Source organism: Electrophorus electricus, chromosome 3 (assembly GCF_013358815.1).
Source record: "Electrophorus electricus isolate fEleEle1 chromosome 3, fEleEle1.pri, whole genome shotgun sequence".
Lineage (NCBI taxonomy): Eukaryota > Metazoa > Chordata > Actinopteri > Gymnotiformes > Gymnotidae > Electrophorus > Electrophorus electricus.
The window spans coordinates 17373062-17397011 of NC_049537.1; the positions used below are offsets into that span (position 1 = coordinate 17373062).

A 23950-nucleotide genomic window follows, 5' to 3' on the forward strand; every position below is an offset into this window, starting at 1 on the left:
TTCATATACATGTTGTACATATTCAGCACACACATACACACACGCGCGCGCACACATGCACGCACTCACACGCACAGAACATAGCTACAAATGTAGTACTGTAAATGCATAGTACAATATTAAATACACTGTGCTGGCAACACAATTGATTATGCTTTAACTATTAAACTTTAAAGTTTAATTCAGATATAACAAAAGTGGAACACCTACTTTTCTTAGTTGCCACTTCTATTAGAAAAAATACCTTCATGCTCGTATTGCAATATTTGCTCCCTCATAACAAAAACCTAATGGAAATTCACCAAAAACCATGCCTCATCAATAAGTTATGGAGCAAAAGTTTCACATTTCTATCTTTTTGGAATTAATTTCCATGATTTTTGGTATCCTGTCAGTTGTCAAGATATGAATTTGTAATGATTCACAAACAGCCAATATCAGATAAACCATGGAAAATGACATCTTGTAGGAGTGGTAAGACAAACCCTTAGTTAAAAAAACAACTTACGTAAACAAAGAACCAAATAAAAAACAAAAGGAATACCTAAAAAAGTAAAAGGAATCATAAATCAATCAAAAGTCAGATAATTAGACCTATGCAGCATTGTGGCTTTTTGTTTAGTTGCTTTAAAATTTCTATATAAAGCAAAATCTTGGGAGCACTGATACAATATATAACAAGTAAATATGGATGTATAGTTTTAAACTATTCTCTCTTTCAACATCAAGGCTCCAAACAACTAGAGTTAGAGAGGGTAAGAGAAGGGAATATTTTATGTTTCGATTTCCCCCTGACAACATTCTCCTAATTGTTCAAAAGCAGACGCAAAGCTGCTGAAGCTAATGTATTAGCATGTTGCCTAGTGATGATCCTAGCCCATGCTTACACTGAAGCTACTCACCACAAGCAGATACCAGTGCAGGCTGGGCAGATTAAGACATGATAACCTTAGCCATATTAAATGGTCAGACCTGCTGGGCTTTCTGCTTCTCCTTGTTGCGAGTGATTTGGCTGATATGGGGTAATACTGACAGCAAATTACCCTGTATCAAAGATGAAGGTGAGTCCACACCTGCTCCAGCTGGAGTCTCTGTGTGGTGGGGCAGTGATGAAGGGTGATAGTAGTGCCCAGTCACCTCGCTGTATGCTGGCGGAGCACACTCAAGGCTGGCAGCACTTACACCAGCATTTACACTTGGAGGGCAGAGCGAAGTGTCAATGAAGGGACTATCAAAGATAGTGCGGTTTGGAGGGGCTCGAACTGACTCTCTGTTCAGCTCCAGTTGCTGCTCTGGGTCTCGTAGCTGAAGGGAGCAGACACCTTGGTAGGGTGGAGGCTCTTCTCCATCTGAGAGGGAAATGTTGGGGGGGAGGTCAATGATGGCATGTGGAAGGTAGGGGTAGGTAGACTGGAACCTGCTCAGATGTTCCCGCTGTATATAAGGAGGTACTCGACCTGGTGGCCGAGGAGCATATGCCTGCTGAAAATAGATGTTGTTAACCTAGATATAGCATTTATGTGCATGACAAATTCAAGATCATTCTGATATCCGTGCTAATCCATCTTACCGCACTCATTCCAGTAGATGACCCTGAGGCATCTGATGACCACAAACTCCCATCCTACAACAACAAATGAGAGTGGGAGAGAGAGGAGAAGAGAAAGTGAGAGAGAGAGAGAGTGAGAGAGAGCAAGAGAAAGACAGAGGGAAAGACAGAGCAAGAGAGAGAATCAAACAGTTGTTTTTTTTTTAAATTCACACACATTTTTCATGTGTCTCAAACACCAGGTGTCAGAAAAAAAAACTGCAGTGGTTCACAGAAGGAAAAATGTGTCTATCATTCCTCTAAGTCATCTTCTCAGCGGTTATGTGAGGCTGTCATAACAGAGCTTGTATGTTACATTGCTAGTTGTCTCTCGATGTGCCTATGAGTTTAATACTCACTGAGGTGAGTGGAATGTGGCGTTGGCGAGCCTGTACATCTCGTGAAATGAGGGATCGAGCTGAAAGTCTATAGTGGTTCAACAGGCATGTGATCACCACCACCATCATCATCATTACCACCACAATCACCAGGATCTGTACAAATTCCAGCTGGGCTAGAGAGAGGGAGAGAGAGATGGTTTGTCTGTGGTTATGTTACTTCTGAAGTATGACTTGAGATTAGTGTCTCTGCTGAGAACATTTGATGTTTTGATATTCTTCATTTCCATCTAGCATAAATATCTAAACATATAATCAAAATCAATCATTCTGTTGTTCTAAAGCCTAAAACACCTTTAGGACTGTGGAGTTTCATTATGTAACTTGCAGTTTTCAAGTTACAAATGATTGTGCTCTGAACAGAGCTTGACACCAGCAAACTGTGCAAAAACTATTTAGAGAAGAGGTATTCAACTGGTGTTCTCACCATAATGGAGTGGCCAGCAGTCACTGGATGTCAATCTTATTGAGCTGCCATGAGAGCAGCTTGACTGTATGGTACGTATGAAATGCCCATCAAGCCAAGCTTGATGGGAGGTGCTTCTAAACATATGGTGAATTATCTTTACCTTAAACTGGCAGCCAATGCCAAAGGACAACATGACTGTAATTACTGTAAATGGTGGATTCTTTGATGAAAGCAAAGTCTGAATTATTTCAAACAAATAGAAATATGTCTAAGCTTGTCATTGCTTTCACTATGTCATCTATTAATTTTGCCATTCACTTGATGAATAAAAGTACAAGTATATATGTAGGTAGGTTGGTTGGACACGCACAAAAATTTACATGTGTGTGTGCGCACCACAGCCAACTTACAGACTGCAATTCTGGCAGTTGTGATGTGATGGGCAAGGTCATTGTCAGTACAAATACACATGCACAGGTTTTTGGGGTTTTTTTTTGTGGATGGGGCAGGTCAACTTGGTCTTATGAGCCATCATCCCTTCAAGCTCCATAAACACAGTGTCTAAACTATAAATTCTAATGACCTACATAGTTTTTTTTAATAATGCAACAATCCGACTGCAACTGCCTTTACAATCATTGATAAATGACAAAATTTTGCATATATATATATACATATACATACAATGTACACTTGAATGATTACAGTGCGTATACAGCGATGCCCCAAGTCACTGGGAAAAGCTTGAATACATAACTACTAAAAACCTTTAAAAACTAACCTCTAAGGTACAACCTGGCTGGTTCTGAAGTAACCATAAACATATGTCTCATCAAATAAATTACACTATATACTGATGCACAACTGAATGACTGCTAATGCATTCTAAAGTCATTTCTCATTGTATCAGTCTGTGATATGACCAAGCAAATTCTTGGTTAAAAAGAATGAACCAGAGCATTATTAAACATCAGTGACAAAGAAGGCAAAAAGGAGAACAAACAAGTCAAGTCAACCAGATACTATTTTAAAAAACACTGCACTTGATGCTACTGATTTAAAAGGTCTGCATCAATCTTGTCAACAAAGTCACAACTACTATGAAAAATGTAATTAAAGTTTTTAAATTAAATTAATCTGCTTTTCAGCAGTATTTTCACAATGAAAATATTTCTCACTTCAACACACTGAAAATACTGAATAAATCAACTCAAAATCAACACAAGTCATCAATATAAGAGAGCACAAGATATGCCCAAGGTACTATAATATTAGAAATTAGCAAGTAACGAATAGATTAAACAGCTAAAAGTGCAGAAACTAAAATTAAATTATGTCAAAGAGCTACAGTCTCGAGGATTACAATATCAGTAAACAACCAACAGCAGTAATTTTTCCATGTACAATCTCAAAGTACAAAGTAACTTCTAAGGCTCACCAGTGCATGGTTGTAAGCAGTCCCTTAATTCCCTATTCCTGCATATGGCTGCATAGTGTCCTCTTTTACAAATAAACTTGAAGTATAAAAAAGCGCACAGCATGAAGACGCTCCCAAGTTTTCACGGAGTATGAAAATCCAAACACTGGACATAAACCATGTTTTGATTTCACACATACACTTGAACACATATGCTGACTACCCCTACTAACCGCCCATCTCCCATTACTGAGTACAACAGGACCCACAGCCTGGGCTAAAAAAAATGTAGAGGATAGAAAGAGAAAGAACAGATTGTTTCATTAAGAACGACTGTGGCTGAAAAAAAATGCAAGAGAAGACAGATGGGGTGGGGGAGAGTCAGAGAGAAAAACAGACACAGAGGGGGAGGGGGAGAGAGAGAGAGAGAGAGAGAGACAGACAGACAGACAGACAGACAGACAGACACAGAGGCAAAGCTTCCACATGGGGCCCGAGAAATGGTCTAGACAGAATTGTCTAAATGAGTCAGTTTGCATAAAAGAACAAAAACACATCTTAGACAGCTGAACAGTTATGGAGATGAAGTCCTCCAGCCTCCAGGACTAGAATGTCAGACTGTGTGGATGTCTGGCTGCCCTGGCATTCATTCCACACACTAGAGAAAAAAAGATGCCAAGGAAAAAAAAGTCACCATATTTCAAAGAAGCAATGTTTTGTCAAGTGTTGGCAAGTATTTGTCCTGCATTATTACTGTTATCATGTAAAAAGTATTTATAAACAAATTTATAAGCTAAAAAGAACAATGGCACATGTCAAATTTGTGTTGTTTTTTTTTTAAATTTTATTTTTTTTGCCACTTTCATTCTGCATGTATTAGTGCAGCAGAGGGATACATGTTAAAAGTGAACTCCAAATTGCATGCAACTCAAAGATATCCAGATTTTTAAAAATGTATTTATTGGTTCTCAAAAAATAAGATATGGGTTAAAAATACAGATGACAAGGCTACCTTCATATAAAATGTATGATAAAAGGGGCAGTGGTAGCTCAGCTCAGTGGTTAAGGTACTCGTATACCAATTAGAAGGTTGCCAGCTCAAGCCCCACCCCCACCAGGCTGCCACTCTTGGGTCCCTGAGCAAGGCCCTTATTCCTCAAAGGTGTATTCAGTCAGAAATAAATTGGTACATTTTTACTGGGAAACAAAGAAACAGTCTTTAGCGAAATCAGGCAGACACACAGATATAAATCCATAAACACAGATGGCTGACCATTCTGCTTTGCACAAATGAGAGAGCACAAAAAAAGCAAACTGGCAGAGAGATGGAGGAATGTACCCAACTGGGCATCATGCCATTATTACTCTCAGTGCTCTGAGGGTTTCTACAACCAAGATACCATCTCCCTTCTGTACAGACTCAGTAACAACTCCACACCCTTCTTATAGCAGAAGGTGACAAAAGGGATATGAGGGTCTCCTGTGAAAGCAGTCAGAAGGCCTTTACTGCCTCCCCCTTCCAACTCAGGTCATTTAGGTCACTCTCAGTTACAGCTAAACCAGACAACGTTAAGCAAGCAGGCAGATCAAGAGGGAAGTTATCTGGCCTCACAGACTCTCTAAACGTGTGTATATTTTCTGCACTTAACACTCTTGTACATTTCTGAATGTTGCTCTTCTGGTCTTAACCTCTTTTAGCCTTTGCAGTTCTGTTTATTTTCTCTTCACCAGTTCAGGCTGCCAGAAAGAAAAATTATGTGAACCATGTATACAGACTGGAAATATAAGGATTATTTACATTGCAATTCTTTGTGCCAATTAGACATTTAGGAACTCTGTTTGAAGTTCATAATAACCATCACTGCTCCTTTACTACATGTGCAACCCTGGGTAGACCTTGTAAACAGAGGATTGCTCCCCTCCTGCATTAAAAGTTACAAACCATTGGAATATGAGATAAGCCATCATTTAGCAGATAAACTGCAACTACTACAGAATTACATACTTGTGTATAGTGTAGCTTGGTTGGGCCCTACCCTATTTGAGTTACTATGTCTGTGTTCATGATTGTGTGTGAGACTGATCATGAAACCAGGGTTACGGGTCAAAGGCCGTTGTGGTTTGCATGTCAATTTCCATGAGAATGATGGGAGAGCCAAAATGATGCCTCTTCCCAGACTTTTGGGGGGTTTCAGAAAGCAAGAGTGGGAACATTTAGAGTGTCTCTGTGGTCAGCTGGCATCAGATGGTGGGAAAAAGTTTTACAGTCTGCTGTTTGCAAATGACAAAGTGAATGGTAGATGAGTCCTTGAGAATGCTAATATAGTCCAAAAAAAAAAAAAAAGTCAGAGTTCTATATTAATTCCACTAAACACATAGTAGACATAACTAAGCTAGAGTAGTCTATACTCTATACTTTTAATACATCAAAAGAAAGCATTGTAGACTGAAGTATAATTCCACTACCAAGGACTGAAGAAATCGGTACTGGCTAAGTTTTTTTTTAGTACTCATGAGAACATTCTGGCTTCAATCTTGTTAATTAAGCTCTTATTCCATTTTTGCATACAACTGAAATGCATTTTTTTCTACAAAAAAGTTAATTCAAAGTAAAGTAAAAACATAGGAAACAATAATGCAAAGAACGGCACTAATACCTTATTTTATGAATGCATGTGGAATAGATGGTATCTTTACTAATAAAAAAGTGAAGCAAAGGTTTAGGATATGGCACAAAATATTCAAATATTTGTAAAATGTATAAAAGGATTTCTAAATTTGTTCAAAGAATTATGTATTATAAAAAATAAATGTGTTATTTATAAACAAGAAAAAGATGTAAACAATAGGTCTGAACTGCATAAAATTGTTTCTTACGTTTTGAATAATAATGAAATATCACTTGGACACAGAATTTTGCACATTACTGTTATATCACACAGTATTGCTGGACCATGCTGTTGTAAGCAGTAGATAAGTCTTGGCCTGACTGTGGATTCTGCAGTGGCTTATACTATTCAGGTTGCTAAGACAACATTACATGCCATGGCTGTGGCTACAAGAATGATGGCCACAGGTTTGAACAAGTCTTCTCTAGGTCAACAGTTGCATGTCTGCATGTCTGTATGAAAACACAAACATTACAAACAGCTAAGTCAAAATGATTCTAAATTCCCTACCATGACGGAGAGCAAAGGAAGTCTGAGAGCTATTTGGGACTGCATACTCCCTCCATTTTATTTCTTTATTAAACAAATAATGTCAGTTTTGTACCATCATCTCAGTTTTGTACCAACATCATCTCTTGAGTTGCACTGCTGTCACTACATCCTGAAGTTCAAACTGTACTCATTTGTTTCAGAGGATGATGAAACATTGTTTGCAATACTTGCAATAGAACGTTGCAACGTTCAAATAATTTCAAAAGAGCACATTCATGCTTCGAGGCATTCTAGTAGCATTGTGAAATTCATATTAACAACACTACAAGATTGTTTTTGAGAGTGTGATATTAAGCAGGCTTTGCATAACAACCCTGAAATTCATAACGCTAAGGATTCATTTAAATTGTATCTGTGCATCTGTAACTTGCTCAGATTCTATATTGTGAGGGTAAACAGTGATGCACAAAACCTCTTATTACAAACCTGTCAGGATTGCACAGGAATTTAAACTAAATTTAGAAGCAACGAAGCAAGTCATCTTGTCTGGATTTTCCCAGCCTTAAAAGGATATCTGTGATTTTAAGAAGGGTCAGCATAAATACAGTTGACACTGGGGTTCAGCATAAGGTCTGAGATACATTCAATAACTTGGCACTCAGTTATTGCATGTTCCATTTTAAGTTTACTCACACTGATCTCATTTACTGTATGGATCAGTCATGCTAACAATACAAATGCTAACTTTGTATAAGCACCACTACCAGATGAGCTCTATACATTACAAACAAACAGCAGTGAAGTAATCTGCCAGACAGAAAGATCTCATCATCTAATCATTAAAATTAATTAACAAAACAACAAATATGAAATAATAATAATAATAATAATAATAATAATAATAATAATAATAATAATAATAATAAAACTTCATTCATTAAAATAAACTGTAATTTGTAAGTTAGCTGGGCCAGGTACTTGTGATATAATTCTACTACCTATAATTTTGTTTTTCTCTGTTGACTGCTCAGTACGGTTACTTTGATGTCACGGTTTCATGACTACTCATAGTGTTCATTTCCAAATGCTGATTAAACCTAATTTGTGCACAGGGGCTTAAAAATGTAAACTGAAGTTCATGATTCCACTCCCTGTGGATTCCCCAAAAATCGTCCTGTAGTAATCTCCATTTTACCATGAAGGCAAGCAGACCGTACGTTAGTCATAGGGCTGAGTAATCAACTATATAAATTGCTAGGTTACTTCTCCTGCCGCTTCTAACTTAAAGTATAACTTTATTATTCTCGATGTCAATATTATACATGGTATTGCTGATCACAACTAAGTGAAGAAACTATTTTGGCTTAGAATGAACAAAATTAGCTGCAAGCTGCCATGCCGGTTAGTTTTCCTTCTTTTTGTAGGCGTGTGCGCCTTTCTTCAGAGCCATAATTTGTTTCATATTTTAACGATAATAATACAGTTCTTAAAAATATGCTACGACATTATATACTTTTCCTTCAACAATTCTGCGACGCTCCCTAAAATTCTCACAATTCTCATTTTGAAAATGATTGCATAACTCAGAAACATTAATAATAAAAAGCTGATATTTTTCTCATAAGTACTTTATTGACCATCATCCTTTAAATCCATGCAGTCAAAGGATACGTGTTTTAGAACTATATGCACGATAGTCCATTTCAAATTACAGACGTAGGCTATTTGGTTTTCTTAGCTAAACCTAAATCATTTGACCTGGCATAAAACAAAAGTACTGTTAGGCCCTTTAATACCTGTTTTACAAAGAATGTACAAGGAGAATTTGTAAAACGTTTGACGTGAAACAGTAATATTTTTAGACTAGATTATCAAGCCTTGACTTTTCTTCATACTTTTACAAAATAACTCCATCTGTCCATTGCTTTGTGGCCAACTCCCTGTCTGCCTGTTGTTCAGAGGTAAGAACATAAACACTAATATTTAGATAAATGTGGTAAAATCTGTTTACACATTAGTTTGATTCAGTAACTTTCAAAAGTAAAGTGCACATCTGGCATTTCAGCAGATGCAATCACACATAAACCTTTGCCTGTTTTGGGTCCCTTTGCACTGTATTAGCTGTCTCATTCCTTTCTCAAATCTCAGTTTGCTGTTCTTCATATCTCTTTCAGAGAAGTGGTCATACCTGTTATAACTAGCTGCAGACATAACAATGTTGAACTCATCCCTCCCTCTAGCCATCTTTTTGTTTCTGCAGACACAACACTGTCTGGGTGTCACATGGCCACTGCCCAACCAGCCCAGCAGCAAAATGTCTGGCTACCACTGGGGGTATAAGGTCAGACAAAACAAACCAACACCAAATGAAGACAACCCAAATAACATACTTTCTACTTGCTGAATATTATGTGACTTGTTTTGTCACTTCAGCAAGCAGACCTTTTTGCCTGAGGACATGAAACAAAGCAAAGGCCACTTCCACATGTATGAATAAAAGGTGTCAAATCAATATGAAATGTAGACTGCTGATTAAATTATTATTTACAGAGTAAATAAGAGACACCAAGGTGTCATTTACAGTTATGAACATGAACTTGGCAACTGCTATTCTAATACTTGGAACTAAGCTAGCTACATTACACTTGATAGTAGTCTGGTGGTATATCAGCGCTTTCATTTTGATGAAAAATGATGGTATTATTTATGACCTTGCTTTTCTTATGTTCCTCATGTTAGATCTATGCACTGTGCAACACATCATGGGGCTCTGGTATTCTGGCTATAAAAACAAACATTCATCCACTAATTAAAATATTACAGCCTTTCATAAAGGCATTTGCAGACAGAGGACCACTGGTAATAACAAGGCACTTCAGCACACACTCACATGCACACTCACGCACACACAGAGTCTAGATATATTAGGAGCGACCTCTCTGTGAGACATCCCAAATCAAAACATACTTCACCCAAACAAATATTCCAATTTGCACACAGAAATTTCAGTTTGTTTGATAATGGTAGGGATATTACTAACTAGTTTTACACAAAATAGATAAATGTTCTTTAAAAGTCTACTAAGAAATCTAAATTTCTAGTACGTCCAGTACATTTTTTTTTAATTTAACTATAGCTTTATCTAAGTATATACATTCAATTTACCTCAGAGAACATTACTGAAACCAGGACAACACAGTGCTCCTACTTCAGTACTAAAAGCTCTCATTTCTGAAGAATTTTCAGCTACGTAAACATGAGTGAGTGATTATAAGTTATACCCATGATGTGCTTAACATCTAAAAAACAACACAAGAATGCAGTAAAAATAGTCCTTGATATTACTAGTCACATTGCTTAACTAATAATACATTTGGTTCATACAGGAAAGTAAAAAACAAATAAGTAAATCAGTATGGAGCACTATTTCTGATAATGGGCCAAATACAAAAATGAAATTCTTGGTCACCATTGCACACAAATCTGACAGACATATATCTTAAGACAGGGTACAAAATGACAGTAGAAATTAATTTAAATTAAAGGGATGAGGTGACTCTGAACACACAAAAAGAATCCATAAAGTGACATCTCTGTAATATAGGCTACATTTTCCTTAAAAACTCATTTAAAACAGTCAACAAATATAATAAGATAAAAATGCTGAAAATGTCAATTAAAGCGACTGATTGTTGGGGAATACTCTCCTGCAGAGCAATTCCCCAAGAAAATAGATTCAACTCTGTTGTTTTAGGGATGACGGTTGCAAACCTCACACTACTAAACACACAAAACATGCACAGAGACACTCTAATATGAGTGACAATGAACCTTTCAGTTGGCTAGGCAACTCCACCTCGGCTATGCACTGCTGACCTCTGTACTCTGACCTTGGTGACACAGACATGGTAACTAAGGAGATCCAATCACATTCAACTCCCAGACTCAATGTTTCAAATGTAAATTTATATAAATCTGAATTAAATTAAGGTGCAGAATTATATTTTATATGTAGATTGATAAGGGCATGTGCATGTAATCAGCTGAGCTTATATCATCTTATTAGAACATAAAATCAATTTAAGAAAAAAGGGGGAAAAAATATACAAAGTAATTTTAAAATTGCATATATATATAATTTTCATATATAATTTCTCACTGCTCATTTATTCAAAGTAGGATATTAAATATACTACAATTGTGTGCACACACACAGATAAACATACACACAGACACTGGTCTGTGTGCTTGATGCCTTTTTGTGTTAGGCAGGTGGTTGCATATTCTCCTTTGCATTATGTCTAGACAGGGGACAAGTGTCAATGCACGAGCAGTAAGAAAACTGATATCATTCAAATGTTGGAATGCCATGTTTGTCTACAGAATCTGAGAGACTATTTTCCTTTCCACATCATAACACAAAGGCCTCAAAAGGTCATTCGAACCTACATCAGTTTTGCTTTACAGGCTTCAAATCATGTTATTTTGTGTGCATTCTAGGCAACATCTAAAAAGGCAAATTTGATTGAGAAATAAATGTGAGAGAAAAGAGGGAAGACATGGAGAGATATCTAGACATCTACCCCTCCCGTGTGTCCAACACATGACATGTTCATTGCCTAATGAAATGTGTATGTATGTATGTATGTATGTATGTATGTATGCATGCATGCATGCATGCATGTATGTGTGTATGTGTGTGTGTAAGGGGTGGGTGGTGGGTTGGGGTTAGTTGGGGTCAGGAGTGTCAGGGCTCCCAGGAGTATTCTCAAACCTCTTCCCCTCCCCCTCTCAAAGGCACAACGTGAGAAAACCATAGGAAAGTCAAACTGAAAACAAAAGATTGGGCATTGACTGAAATTACAAAGTCACCCAGTGCCTTCTGTTCAGCCTGCCATTCATATAATCTCTATCATCCTAACATGAAGTTTCTCCCAGTTCCCATGGAACTGATTTAAAAACACTGCTGCCTTGTCCAACCCACCCCAGCAAATTTATTATTTATCCAATTTATTATTTATCCCCATTATCCAAGATAATGGATTCTAAAATTATTATTTAGACAAGCACCATCATATCCAGAATAAAGAGCTATGGACAGAGGATTCAAAATTGTTTGGCCACAGTACCAGAAACCAGGCTTGATGTAAACCATTGGTAGCATTTGATCAGAAGAACTTCATATCAGCTATAATGCATGGTGCTGCCAATGTTATGATGACAGGCTGCTTTGCTGTCTCTAGCCAACTTGCAGTCATAAAATTGACTATAAATTCTCTTCTGTACTAGAGTGCTTCAGGGGAACCTGCAAACATTTGTCAAAAAGTTAGAGCTGAAAAAGTGAACCTTACAACAGTATAACAACCCCAAACTTTCAAGTAAATCCGCTAAGGCATGGATCAAAAGGAAGAAATGGAGGATTATCGAATGGCCTAGTCAAAGCCCTGACCTGAATCTCACTGAAATGCTTGGAGGTGGTGGTTGAAACAGGCTGTACATGCATAAAACCATGTAAACATTACACAGTTTAAAGAATTTTGCTTTGAGGAATGGGCAAAAATTTCTCCTAGTAGATTGGAGATTAGTAGGCAGTTATAAGAAACAGCATGGGTCACAGATATATTTCTTCATCAAAAAAAAAACAAAAAAACAAAACCCCAAACATTTCAGTTAATTAAATAAATAATAATTACATAAGCATTAGATAAAGAATTTACTCAAAAATTGTGTACTTTTGATAAACTAGGCAAAAAAAGGATATGAAGGATGCCCACAATAAAAAGTAAAAATGAAGATTTTTTGTACTGTTTGTTTTGAAGAATGACAAGGATTGGGTTCATATTCTAAATCACCAACAAATGTGTGCATATGGCTAAACAGCAAACCTATAAATAACTTGGGGAGAAAGAAAGCGAGAAAGAGTGAGGGAGAAGCAGCAGCTGTGTCCAGCAAATGCATAAACATAACACATTCATGTTCTGAGCCAGAATGCACTTCTTTACCAACCAAAAGTCAGAGAGAGAAAGAGGGCATATAAATACAATTTCATAAAGCTAAACTAAAAAAAAATAGAAAGATAAATGCTATATATATATATATATATATATATATATATATATATATATATATATATATATATATATATATATATATATATATAAATGCTATATATATATATATATATAAATGCTATATATCATTCTAAAACATACACTTGCAACATTAAAGCAAATTACTTTTTTCTTTGTGCCATCAGTCTCGAATGAAAATATTTATATACTCTTTGAAACCTATTTCTTAGAAATAGAATTCCTTTTCAATAACTGAGCAATACCAGTACAGATGGTTTGAAGTTGAATCAAATTCTCATGTTGTAACCAACAGAGAAGGGATGAGTTTTTAATTCACCCTTTTGAATTGTTTTTAATTACTCCGTAGCAATTGCTGTTGCTGAAATATATCTATCTTTTATGATGTAAATGTCATTATCATGAAGTGCTACAATCTCCTAAAATGTTATTGTCTTGTTCAGCTTGCTATCTAATCTAAATTTCAGTAGACTATTTTAAATCTTTAATCATACATCTTCCGCTTGACAATTTATATTAGTGACAAAATAGGTTTTATTTTTACCCAAGTTTTACTCAAAGATATTTAGAGCCAAAATGTAGATGGAAGTTAAAATATCTCCATTGGTTTCTGTGCCTCCCAAATTAAAAATTATGCAGACTGCATTGTGTGTGATGTTCTCTCAGGGGAGGACATGTCTTTTGGAGTGTCAGACAAGTGAATTGAAAAGTGCTGGTTTAGGGTTTAATGAAAAAGATGTTATGGTTGACCAACACTTTTGAACCTATTTTTGAGCACTTCTGCATATAGTTTCTAATGCATATTTAGAAAGAGAAAAAAGATACATGACAAAAATTTCAAGCATACCTCTAAAATGAAAAAAAAAAAAATTGCTCAGTTAAAATTATGCAGTTTATTGACACTAAACATGTACTACATTTCTATTTATTTGTAGTCCTAGTACTGGGCAAACATAGAGTGGAGAACTGTCAGTGGTCTGTTGGTTCCTGATTTACGCAGACATTGCTCTGTTCTGTGACGCATCACCACAAATGTCTGCTTCTCCAAATAATAAACAGGAAGTTCTGTCCCAGTAACCCCAAGATAGAGAAGGGAAGCAAAAAGAATAAATATTTGTAACAATGGTTACAGAGTCTTGTTTGTTTCCCACTTGTCTGTCTGGTGCTTCAACTTTTCCTTAAATTTTCATATTTTTTATTTGTTTCTCAGTATAAAAAAGGACAAGCGCAGAATGAGCTGGGCCAAATCCCTAGCAAGTAGACAAAGCTTGAAAAGACATGGAGGACACACTTGATTTCATCTTCTGCATCTAGCATATTGTCAATGTGAAATTTCCTCTGTGAGATGCTTTGAAACACCTGGGGCCATCTCACCCTTTTCATTATTTCTTCCTATCATAAAGAATGTAAACTGAGTGGCTGGAAAACCACAAGATATAATTAAGTGACACAGTCAGCAGGCATGTAGCTATGTGAGGTGTGTATATATGTGAGCACAAGCCTTCCTGTCTGTGCCTCTTAATAATGTGTGTGTGTGTGTACTTAATTTCTACATTGTATTATATGTCCTAAACAAAATAATGAAACAGGGATATACCCTGTTTTTTCCCCTCTTATTTGACACCCCAGCCCCTCCTCTCCTTATTTTTATTGCTTTTCTATTATCTGAAGAATACAGTCAGTCATAGCTGATTGTCTAAACAAATGAGAGTATAGACAGAGTAAAGGACTTTGAAATAACTGAACAATTACAGATCTAAAAAAGAAAGAGTATGTTGAATACCATGATACAGCATTCAAATGTTTGTACAAGAATGTGCTCAATAGAGAAACAGTATAAGTGAGTAAGCAGTGTTATAATCTGAATAGAGGGCTAGTTTGTGCAGTTCAAACCACTGATGACAAGTTCAATGAAAGCTGTAGTCAGACGTCCTATCAACAATGAAACATCTAATTTTTCATGTTTATTCAATTGGTTTGGGGGATCTCAGGAAGCTACTGTCTGAACAATAAATTAGTCACTGCAGATTAGGTAAAACCTATTGCTCAGACAACTCCCAGCCCAGGATTTTAGAACAGACAACACGTCACACACAGTCAGCTGATTTGAGATTTGAGAACATGACAATTTATATGCTTTAACAAAGGCACATTTTTTGATGAATAAAGCATTAACTAAAATGATTAAAATTATTTCACTTTCTAAAACGGCACAAAAAAGTCCATACATATTTATTCCATTCAGAAACAACAGCTGTAGGATACAATTCTACTGGAAAAAAATAATCTGTAGTTCTGCAAAGTTGTGTAATACATCAGTAACAATTTGTACAAATGAGAGACAATGCAATAGCCACAGCAGTGCTACCTAGGTATATATTCCTAATAAAGGATTAAAAGTTATATTCGACTACACACAGCATAATGAAGAAACCATTATAATACCAAGATTGAGATGATTCTCTACTTGATGTAGATCGTATATGGACTTCCTTAATAATTATTCAATTGATTTATAAACAACAGCATAACTGTAACAAGTCTATCGCGACCTAATTTTAGCTGATTATCATCTGAACAGTCTTGTTGTATGATCAGCACAAGTCAATTTTGTTGTAACGTCAGGGGAAAAATACTTAACCCTTTTGGTAACAAAGTGATTTAATCAAATATTATTAAATATCTTCGAACAAGTAAAAGTTATTTTGGCGTTACATAAATACAATTCTGAACACAAAACATAGTTTTGTGGCAGCTAACATAGCAGAGCCATAAACCCCCAATAGCAAGCCAAACTAGTCAACTTGAACGAGACAAGCGACAAATTGTGAACTATGTAAACAAGACAGTTAGCAGATCGCGCTCGTCCAGATGTGAAATGCGAAGATGTACGTGTTAAGTAACTTTTTATCAGTATCCTACCGTTATTATAAACAAACTATTAAAAAGTAAACTGGGATACTTACTGATCGCCATACTTTGGTATGAAGTAGAGCGTTTGCAATTACATGCACAGGATACATTGGTCTGGATGCCCGCTGTGCCGTTTATTAGACCCATTAAGCTGAACATTTAAAATCTGGAGACGTAGTTGGTATTATGTAGAATATCGCTTTTAATCAGGCCAGTAGTTTTCTTTTTACCTCTTGTTAAGAGCTCGCGATCCAAAAAAGCCCCCATAGATTATGTATTGACCTGTTCTCGTCTTACTCGAAAAAGCGAATACTTTTCCTGTGAAAAATGGGGGTTTCTTGGGGCTTGCGTCAATATCTCCCCTACCCACCCCCCGGGTCGCAAACTGGCCTCTGTACTCCAGTATTTCCTAATATTATTACCAGGCGGTTTATGCTACTTTCTACTCGTCTCGCTGGGGGAGTTCTGAGCTCGCAGTATTGAAGTCAAAGTAGGCTGAGTCTAGGGGTGGGAGGGGCTTTAAAGAAGAAAGGATTACGTCAGTACCAGACTTGGGGCTCTAAATACGCGCCTGCGCAGGGGCGTTAAATCCGCCAAAAGCTAGGATTACACCTGAAGCGTCACTGGCGTGAGGGTGCGCGAAAAAACGCAATTGCGTCACTTCCGGTCATGCGCCTTAGCCCGTGCGGTGTCTTGTGTGACAACGTGTCAAGTATGAAGGTATCTTAACTGAGGCTTTGGGCCGCATTTTACTTATTTTGTCGGGCACGCGCCTTTATTGTCATTTGTTGATTTGGTATACAGAAATAAATGAACCTGCGAAAAGGTGGATGTAATGGCGCAACATGGAGTATGACATTTAAAATCTGTCAATACAACTTTAGCTTTGAACCCATTTTCGCTTAGGATCATTGATTAGAACAACAAATATGTCCGTTTCCTCGTCTGTGACTTTTTCTGGCAGCGCCGTTCCACCATGCTTGCTACCATGACGAATGTCACTACTGGGTCGTCAGCTCACTCTCCGTTTTAAAACGGAACGAGAGCACTTAATAGGCTTGTTTGAGATAAGATGCGCCTCGCCTTGGAAGTCAAAGAGTAGCCAGCTGCATTCGGAGGAGGAGATAAGCAGACAGCCAACAAGCCGGAAGGGTTTACCTGCTGCACTCCATGTGAACTGGCGGCTCTCAAGGGATTCATACAAATACATAACATTTCTTTGATGAATGAAAATGTAAATTTAATGTTAGCATAATATCCACCTACATACTAAATATTTTAAGATCTGCATGCTATATTAACTTATTTGTGGGTACATGTTTGTCAGCAGATATTCTTGCCAATGCGGATAGAGCCCTGTCGGTATCAAGCCGCCGTTGACTCACGCGTTTTGGAGAGCAACTGCAGCGCCTGGCACTTAAACGTGCAGCCTCCCCGCTCTCAGGATTATAACAGCATATGTCATAGTGACGCGCCGGTGGTAATCAATTGGACCAAAACAAACAAATCGGCATGCAACCATACTGAGACCAAACTCTTTTTGTAATTGCGTCACTGCGCTGGATTAGTGAAATGGTCATGAAAATACCTGCCTATGACAGTCTTATAACTTATTTCTGTGCGTTTGCTGTGTCAGCAAAATAGAACCCTTGGTCTTAAAGCAGTCTGATGCAGATCACATCCAAACCCTTTTATAGAGTCCAGAGCTTTTTCTGCTATACATCCTATAACGTATCATTTTAGTGATAGTGTTGGCCTTTATGCCTTATGTTACACAATAGACATAGGCCTGCTAATATATGCGATATTTCACTAAATTTATTCTCATCCTTCTCTTGACACTGGATAACAAACTAAATGCAGAATGAAAGGGTTTTTTTGTTTTGTGTTTTTTTTGCAATTAGCTTTTAAGGGTAGTGACTTAAATGACTAACAGTCATTTGTCTGGAGTTTTCAGATTAATCAGTGAGTATTATGATCAGAGTCTGCATAGGAAATATCCAAGCACAGTTGAGCAGGAGAGCTGAGGGCAGTGTTGATGGGCTAGTCACTAAGGTCTCCACAACATCTAGGCACAGTGTAGAATCTCATCAGAAGGTTAAGTGGCACATGTTGGAGAATATTTCAGGCACAGCTGGAGGGTTAGTGACAAATGGTGGTGGATCCATGGTTGTCACACTAGTCCAGAGGGTAGATAAGCAAGAACTCACTTCAGGGTTGATCTTGCATCAACAAAACAGATAGGAAGGGCAGCTGAGGGGTAAGGAAAAGAAAAAGATGGTTATCTCTGGACAGATATGTATGGCACTGGACAGATTTGTGGGATGTTTGCAATAGGAAACAGGAATGACCAGTTATATATATTCTAGGTGAGTAACTGCAGTGTACTGCTGTATAAGATGTAGAGATATTCAAAACTGTAGTAAAGTTTGTCTGAAACATTGTTTCTCTGGAGAGGTCCTTCATCAGCTGTGCGCATGTCCACAACTTTGTTTCTCTGGAAACTGCACTTTACTAAAATTTTGAATCTCTCTCTCCCTCTCTCCCTCTCTCTGAGAGACTGGTCACTTCCTGTTTCCTGCTGCAAACATCCCATGAATGCTGTTGCATCGGTAGTATTATTCTCTAGTTTTCTTAGCCATTGCTTCATACAATTCTGAAATTAATTACATCAACAAAACATCAGAGATTAGTTTATTTTATGTACTCCAATCAGCAAATCACCTTACTCCAGACCATTCCCTTCATTTGAACTACAGTAGCCACAATATCATCATCATCATCATCTTGCCTCACTGTCATACCAGACATACATACGATCCTGTCAGCTACTACAATTATCTTTATTCCAAATCGTCCTGATTTATCATTTCTGATAGGATATCCTTAAACCCTACAGAACTTGATCAAAGGAGTGAATGCTTAACATCAGCATTTTACTGCACACTTATTGCTTGTATAAGAATAAAAAATTAGAGAAAACGATTACTGGTATCTTTGTATAATGATGATCACATTGGCAATTTTAAACAGAACACTCAAGAATTTCATGACTATTGCCTTATTAGCTATATATTATTAATACCCAAACAGATAATCTCTCTACCCTAACTCTACCCTAATAGAAAATGACAAAAATAATACTGGAATTGTCTTCAGTACAATTGCACAACTGTGACGGTCACCCTAGTGCCACGGCGCGGAACAGGACAGACAGACTCCCTTGACGTAATGAGACATTTAATAACATAAAACAAACAACAACGGTGGTACTCACACATAGTGACAACGTTGAACATGAACAGTTTAAACACTAACCATGACAACAACATAGGTAGCGTTAACATAGATGGCATCAACAATGACGAAGGATGAGGCACACACAGACGGGGGTTTGAATAGACAAAACACTGAACCCTGTGCAGGTGTGTGCCATCACGGAGGGCGTGACTACATACCTATGAACCGCACTGCACACGGCAGGCCATACCACATGACTTGGGGGGGGGGGGGGGGGTCTCCATCGTGAACATTAACACGGATTACATAAACATCTACACTGCCATTAACATGAACATTAACAATGACCAATGAGGCACGCACTGACGGGGATTTAAATAGACGGGCAAGCACTCAACATTAAACCTGGTGCAGGTGCGTGTCATCAGGGGATGTGGCTACATACAAGGGTGTACCCTTGTATGTCTCGGCCACACGAGAGGACAAATATCTTAATATTATTGATGAGTGACTCAGGACATCAGACACTGGATTTTGAAAAATTTTCTCACTTAATCCTGACAAAACAGAAGTGCTCCTATTAGGCCCACAGGCAGCCCACAGGAGTATGCTGTCTCATTATGTAATAAACCTTGATGGTCTCCCAATCACAACATCTTTAAAAGTTAAAGATCTTGGTGTAATTATGGTTCATAATCTCTTGTTTGAAACTCATGTAAAATTATTTCTAGGACAGCCTTTTTTCACCTCCAAGATTAGGAACACACTATTATTACATGATAGAGAAAAGCTAGTCCATCCAGATTGGACTAAGCATAAACAAGCTCCAGTTAGTTCAAAATGCAAAGCCAGAGTCCTTACTAGAACTAAAATTTTTGATCATATTACTCCTATAACTACTCTGGACTGGCTGACAGTAAAATTTTGTACTGATTATAAAATATTTCTAATGACCTACAAAACACTGAATGGTCTTTCACCCACAGTACTTTACTAGACGTGCAGGCTCTTCAGTAGTACCTAAAATAAGTAAATTTACTGCAGGGGGCAGAGCCTTTTCCTACCAAGCTCCCACGCTATGGAATAACCTTCCTGTCAATGTGTGAAACTCAGACACCATCTCAATATTTAAGGCTAGACTGAAAACCTATTTGTATAGTCTATTCTAGTATAGTTTATTAAATACCAATCATCTTATATAAAGGTGTAGATATGGGGGATTTAGTTATGGTAAACTGGGATGTTATGATGCTGTCACTTCACCTCTTTTTTTGGCACACATTTGTTGACTGACAGCAGTGGTGTGCTGATGTTCTAGGGCACCCTCATGCCTGTTCTTCTTTCTGGCTCTAACCTTTTAGCTGTGCTGCCATAGCTAGATCAGCTTGCATCCATCCTAGCACATTATAGTTTCCCAATTTACATACTTTAGAATTTGTAAATGCCTAATAATATATACTCTCTCACTGCCAAGACACATTTACTCCTGATATCATGCTGTTGCTGAGCCTTAAGCCATCTCAGCTGCTATGGCTCTTCGCACCAGCCCTTGATGGCCCCCTGCTGTGGCCCATATTCCTTCACTCACCCCAGCCACCCATTTCTCAGTTGGTTTAGGCAAAAGTTCTTGTGCCAGATGGGTTTTGAACACACCTACACTCATCAAACCCAAACTAATGAAGGACATGTTAAAATAAACTTTAACTTGTCTTCCAAAGCTCACAGCAGTCTCACATTCACAGAGAAAAAAAATTATGAATTTTAAAAATGAAATATTACTGCAAACACCATATGTGCTTGCATTTTAGATAATCTGTTATAGAAGCAAAGAAAGTGACTTTTCCAAGTTTGGTGAAAGGATAGTGATGAGGAAACACAATGCCTTTCACTCCAGAGGTGGAGGAAATAATACTTCCCACCTGAGGAGGAGAGGGCCCTGGTGCCCCTGCTGCAGTAGAAGTGCAGCTCCAGTGCACTTTTTTTTGAGAACATAGAAAATCTAACACTTGTGGGAGTGGTCAAGAGCTGACTGCAGTAGAAAAAAACAGCCCCATAGAGCTCCAGCAGTTGAGAGGCACTATCAAGAGTTAGCCAGTTATTTCTATTATTGATTGAATTGATCCTGGATAACAAGTTAATCCTGTTATTCACCGATATTGATCCTGCATATCCAGTTAATCCAATCATTGACTGTATTGAGCCTGGGTATCTTGTTAATCCTATTATTAATTGCTTTGTTGATGCCATATGTGGAAATATACATTGATAGTCTTTTTTGTTTCAAATTTACATTTACCAGTGGATCATTTAAAAAAAAAAACAATTAAGTTTTTCAGAGAATATTCGGTAACACCTTATTTGGACTAAATACATAGGTACTTCATAACACATGCATAAGCACTAGCTAAATAACATATTTACAATGCAATTCTTGAACATTTATGAATATTGTATGCCAGTAATTGCAATAACGTTTTTGAAATAAATTATATTGACGTAACACACGCACAAGTATCATTCTCGTCTCATTTTTAACGTGCAGACTCCAGATTTCAGTCCTTTTCAGAATACCATTGTTGCAGCCACCTTACCAATTTTTGACAGTGCTCAGTAAATATATACAAAGCAATGCGTTTTAATATGATCCTTTTAATCAGTTAAATATTTGAAAGCGGGTGTGATCTTTTAAAACACATTTGAGGTAAATTTTAATTCTCTTAAGTTCATTTAATTCTCTGAAACTCGCACTTTCTACTATCCGTGTTTCAGCAACAGGCAGGAACGGACGTGCAGAACAAATGCACAAAGCACCGAGAATAAGTGCAAGTATGCTATACTGCTTTTCAGCTGTTTTACACTTTTCTTTGCTGTGCCAATACTTTTATTGCTATATATAACATTACATACACTAGGTTAAAGAAAAGTTGTGCCTAAAATGAAGCAGGTTAGCTAGCTAGTGTTAGCCAAGTAAAATGCACTGACGAGCAAACACGATGCCTAGACTCTAGCAGGCTGAGGTTTCTGAGAAAGATTATACTGCATCGAAGGGAAATTGCCAAGGAGTCACTGGAAAGGGCTACTGAGCAACCAACCTAGCTACAAAAACAGACTTATATACTAATATGTTTCACGTATCGTTAGCTAGCTTACCTAATCAGCTAACTAGCTAGCTGGCTAACCTAGTTTTAAACTTAGCTAGGGTAGCTAGCTATGTAGCGTTAGCTAGCTAATATATATCCAAGCTACTTTGCTAACCTACAGTAAATGCCTTCAATGTTAAGCTAGCTAAGATAGGTTAGCTAACAGCATTCGATTTTTGTATTGCAGTCAAGCTACGCTAGTTAGCTTTGTAAAAAACATCAGAACTTCCTTATTAATTTTAAAATGTATCTATTCAAAGGCTCAGTAATGGACATCCGAAAATGTCGTGAGGCAAATACCGCCCCAGCACTGGTTGAGACAATTGCCCGTACTATACCAATCGCAGAACTCAGCATCACCTCACCGGATGTTTTTGGCACGCTTCCTCCATAGAATGACAAAAAAAGCTTGCGGAAGTTGCTGACATATGCCGTGCAGCCTGAACTGCAGACATAAAAAATAAATAGCTGAAATGAATGAAAGGGGTGCTTCTACCAATTGTTTACTCACAGAAGTAAAAGTCTTGTGAGTCTATGGTTCTAATGTTTTATTGTTTATAATATAATGGAAGTACATGAGAATGTCTCATTTTGTTTTCTGAAACACAATGTCAGCGTATACTAACAGGGAAAGCAACGTAGACGAAAACAGAGAGAAAGTACAACCGACGAGCGAAGGACAGAAAACTAGCTAGCGAACATGAACAGGGAAAACAGCATAGACAGAGAAACCTGGAACGCGGGGAGACGATATCTAGGAACAAGCGTGCTCAAGCGGGATATACTGAAACAATGACCATCAAACAGAAGCCAACGCGACAGGGTTTAAATGGACACACTAATGAAGGATAGACGAAGATCAGCTGGACCTAAAGGGGAGGAGACAGGAAACCGTAGAAACAGACGATAGTGGGAAAACAAGGAAGTGCTTAGGTTGCCAGGGAAACGGGGGAATCTCCGGTCTGCAGGCGTGTCAAACAGATGCAACCGGCATGCACCAGAACAAATAAGCATCATAAAAGTAAATAGAATGTTGCGTTCTGTATTTAAGAAGTTAATTTATTCATAGCTGGTCCCTTTAAACATTCCATGGAAACATGAAAAATAGCTAATGAATGAGTGAATGTAACATCCAATTAAAATGTCCCAAGTCATATTTAATATAGCATTAAATTAAAAAAAAAAAATCTAAAATCCAGTGTGACTTATCAAATAATATTTTGATGAAAATGCATGTTTTGTTTGCTACTTCAGCCCTGTCCCTGAATGACTCTGTACTGCTCTACATTCAATGAATCTAGAAAGCTTGGAGGAAAGAATGGAACGCCAGGAATGTAATTTGGAGGGAATTTCACAAATATTACCAATCTCTGTAGCTTCTGTTTCCCCTTTGGCTAGGAAGGCTAACCAGCCACCTACTATGCTAGCTACCACACCTGTTTCTAGAGGCTCAGATGCATTTATACATGCTCCAGAAAGATATTTGGTTCTTCTGACCTGTGGTGGAATTTTTAATGTATTGTGTGTATACTCACATTATGCCAACAAATACTAGTCAGAGAAGAGCAATGTGGGTTTTGTAATATCACTGCAAT

The 23950-nt window shown here is 37.5% G+C and overlaps 1 protein-coding gene and 1 long non-coding RNA gene across 4 annotated transcripts; both read right to left on the bottom strand.

The window, feature by feature from the left end:
- On the bottom strand, nt 1-16436 carry pmepa1 (prostate transmembrane protein, androgen induced 1). 3 transcript variants are annotated; one of them, XM_027010754.2, is made up of 4 exons: nt 16029-16436; nt 1948-2102; nt 1571-1624; nt 1-1479 (listed from the first exon to the last, which is right to left on the bottom strand). In XM_027010754.2, the coding sequence occupies exons 1-4, from the start codon at nt 16132-16134 to the stop codon at nt 967-969; spliced, it is 828 nt and encodes a 275-aa protein (XP_026866555.1). In that variant the 5' UTR covers nt 16135-16436; the 3' UTR covers nt 1-966. The 3 variants fall into 3 exon arrangements, with proteins under 3 accessions (XP_026866555.1, XP_026866554.1, XP_026866556.2); XM_027010753.2 differs by having other exon boundaries at nt 1-1482; XM_027010755.2 differs by lacking the exon at nt 16029-16436 and adding an exon at nt 3834-4113 and having other exon boundaries at nt 1-1482.
- Nucleotides 16437-17773: 1337 nt separating this feature from the next.
- Nucleotides 17774-22762, bottom strand: LOC118241063. The gene is made up of 2 exons (XR_004775816.1): nt 22721-22762; nt 17774-18228 (listed from the first exon to the last, which is right to left on the bottom strand). It is a non-coding gene; the product is annotated as an uncharacterized LOC118241063 (long non-coding RNA).
- Nucleotides 22763-23950: the final 1188 nt, after the last annotated feature.